The sequence below is a fragment of the Chiloscyllium plagiosum genome, chromosome 40, assembly GCF_004010195.1.
Source record: "Chiloscyllium plagiosum isolate BGI_BamShark_2017 chromosome 40, ASM401019v2, whole genome shotgun sequence".
NCBI classification, from domain to species: Eukaryota; Metazoa; Chordata; class Chondrichthyes; order Orectolobiformes; family Hemiscylliidae; genus Chiloscyllium; species Chiloscyllium plagiosum.
Genome location: NC_057749.1, coordinates 21279168 through 21281816, shown reverse-complemented (window position 1 = coordinate 21281816; position 2649 = coordinate 21279168). Strand labels below are relative to the sequence as shown.

At 45.7% G+C, this 2649-nt stretch overlaps 1 protein-coding gene across 1 annotated transcript in view; it reads left to right on the top strand.

Annotated features, from left to right (window-relative positions):
• The window catches only part of slc28a1 (solute carrier family 28 member 1), a 100319-nt gene extending 98669 nt beyond the window's left edge, over positions 1 to 1650 (top strand). The window contains exon 18 of the mRNA XM_043680125.1: positions 1166 to 1650. Coding sequence (XP_043536060.1) covers positions 1166 to 1286 — 121 coding nt within the window. The 3' untranslated portion in view covers positions 1287 to 1650. The remainder of the gene's footprint in view (positions 1 to 1165) is intronic.
• Positions 1651 to 2649: the final 999 nt, after the last annotated feature.

Here is a 2649-nt window from a genome sequence, read left to right as displayed (position 1 = left end):
CTGACCATCCAGCTGAGCACCGCCCTCAGAACCTGTCCTATCTGTTCATCTTCCTTCCCACCGATCTGCTCCAACCTCCCCTCCGACCTCTCACCTTTACCCACACCTCCAACCACCTATTGCATTCTCAGCTATCTTGCCCCCAACCCCCCTCACATTTATCTCTCCACTCTGGAGGCTCCCAGCCTAATTCCTGATGAAGGGTTTTTGCCCGAAACGTCGATTTTCCTGCTCCTCGGATGCTGCCTGACCTGCTGTGCTTTTCCAGCCCCATTCTAATCGAGACTCTGATTTCCAGCATCTGCAGTCCTCACTTTTGCCTGTCTGTGTGGGACCTGGCAGCCAATCATCACAGGCGATTGCAAGGATCCACAGCTTGTCGCAGCCCCTGGGACAGCTAGTTTTAAAATATAGCAAATCTGGTGGATCTCTGCCTCAAGAAATGGAGTCATAAAGTTCTGTGCTGGACAGAAACAGACCCTTTGGTCCAACTCGTTCATGCTAACCAGACATCCCAATCTGACCATGTGCCAGCACTTGGCCCATATCCCTCTAAACCTTTCCTACTCGGATGCCTTTTAAATGTTGCAATTGTACCAGACTCCACCACTTCCTCTGGCAGCTCATTCCATACCCGTTCCACCCTCTGCGTGAAAAAGTTGCCCCTTAGGTCTCTTTTATATCTTTCCCCTCTCACCCTAAACCTATGCCCTCTAGTTCTGGACTCCCCCACCATGGCTGATCACCCCATCCGTGCCCCTCATGATTCTGTGTGAGGGTCACCCCTCAGCTTCCAACGCTCCAGGGAAAACAGCCCCAGCCTATTCAGTCTCTCCCTGCAGTTCAAGCCCTGCAACCCTGGCAACATCTTTGTAAAACCTTTCCTGAACCTTTTACCAGTTTCACAGCAGCTTTCCTGTAATGCTGGCAAATCTGTGCCAAAGGAAGCTGGTGTAAACCTCAAAGCGATCGTACAACAGAAAGCAGCCCTGAGTGCAGTAGAAATGGGGGCAATCAATAGTTTCACTCTATCCCCCTGAGCATGATCATTGCCTTAAGGATAAGGTCTTGCCTGTTATGTAAGGAGCTTGGACTTTGTCCTGAGTTGTTAATGTTGTTGCTACGTCATTGTCCATCAGACTAACCCCTCCCTTTGTTTCCACAGCGTGGTACCCAATGTGAATGGAACGATTACATTTACTGGAGAATGGTCAAGTGTCAACCAGAGTCTAACATTTTTACATAACTGTTGTGGTTTGTATAACAGCAGTGTCTGTACGGTGTGACTGATACCTTTTCCCTTTGTTCACGAAGACAGCAATCTGTATGCTGAACAAACCTACGCTTATCCATGTAACAAATCATACTGTCCAGAAGTGTGGAAATGATGCCAATTAATTCTCCAAAGACGAAGGACTGGAGATGTGAGGCCTGCCATATTTACATATAGGTTCAGCAGTGACCATTCATCCAGAACCGATTGATCGATATTCCCCTTTCCGTTGTGATTTAATAGCTCTGCAGGTTGCTGGTTTGTGAAGTATGCCTCTGATATTGGGGCTGAGGGACGGAGGGAAGATGGAGTGTGTGAGTCACACACACACACACAAACATACACACGTATACACACACTCACACAGACACACACAACACACACACACATACACACATATACACACACACAGGCACACTCACATATACACACACACATGCACACATATACACACACTCACACAGACACATTCACACATATACACACACACAACACACCTCAAAGTCAAAGAGAACAGTGCACTTTTACAAGTCACAAACAAATGAATACTTCACCATTCATGTATTGGGCTCATTTTAGGAAACACACATGGCCTGATGAAGAAGGCATTTTCACTCAGGAAAGAAATCAAGGTGGATTCAGCAGTCAAACAATGTCTCAGAATAATTGTAAGGGCTCTTGTGGTGCAGTGGTAGTAATCTACCTCCGACCTAGGAGATCTGGGTTCAAGTCCCACTTACTCCAAAAGGTCATAGAGTCACAAAGCATGGAAACAGACCTTTTGGTCTAACTATTGCACACCGACCATGTTCCCAAACTAAACTATTCCCACCTGCCTGCATTTGGTCAATGTTCCTCCAAACCTTTCCTATTCATGTACATATCTAAATGCCTTTTAAACATTTTGACAGAACCTGGATCCATCACTTCCTCCGACAGCTCACTCTACAAACAAACTACTCTATATAAAAGATGGTGTCTCCCATGTCTTTTTAAACATTTTTCTCCTCTCATCTTAAATATATGCCCTGTAGTTTTGAACTCCCCTACCCTAGGGAAAAGTCATTTGCTATTCACCTTATCTGTGCCCCTCATGACCTTATAAATCTCAGTAAGGTCACCCCTCAACCTCACCCTCCTGTGAAACATGTCCCAGCCTATTTTTATAACTCAAACCATCCATTCCTGGCAACATCCTGGTAAATGTTTTCTGAATCCTCTCCAGTTTAATAATATCCTTCCTATAGGACAACCAGAAGAGGCCTCACCAATATCCTGTGCAACCTCAAGTAACATCCTAACTCCTCTACTCAATGGTCTGAGCAATGAAGGAAAGTGTGCTAAATGCCTTCTTAACTACCCTGTCTATCTGTGAC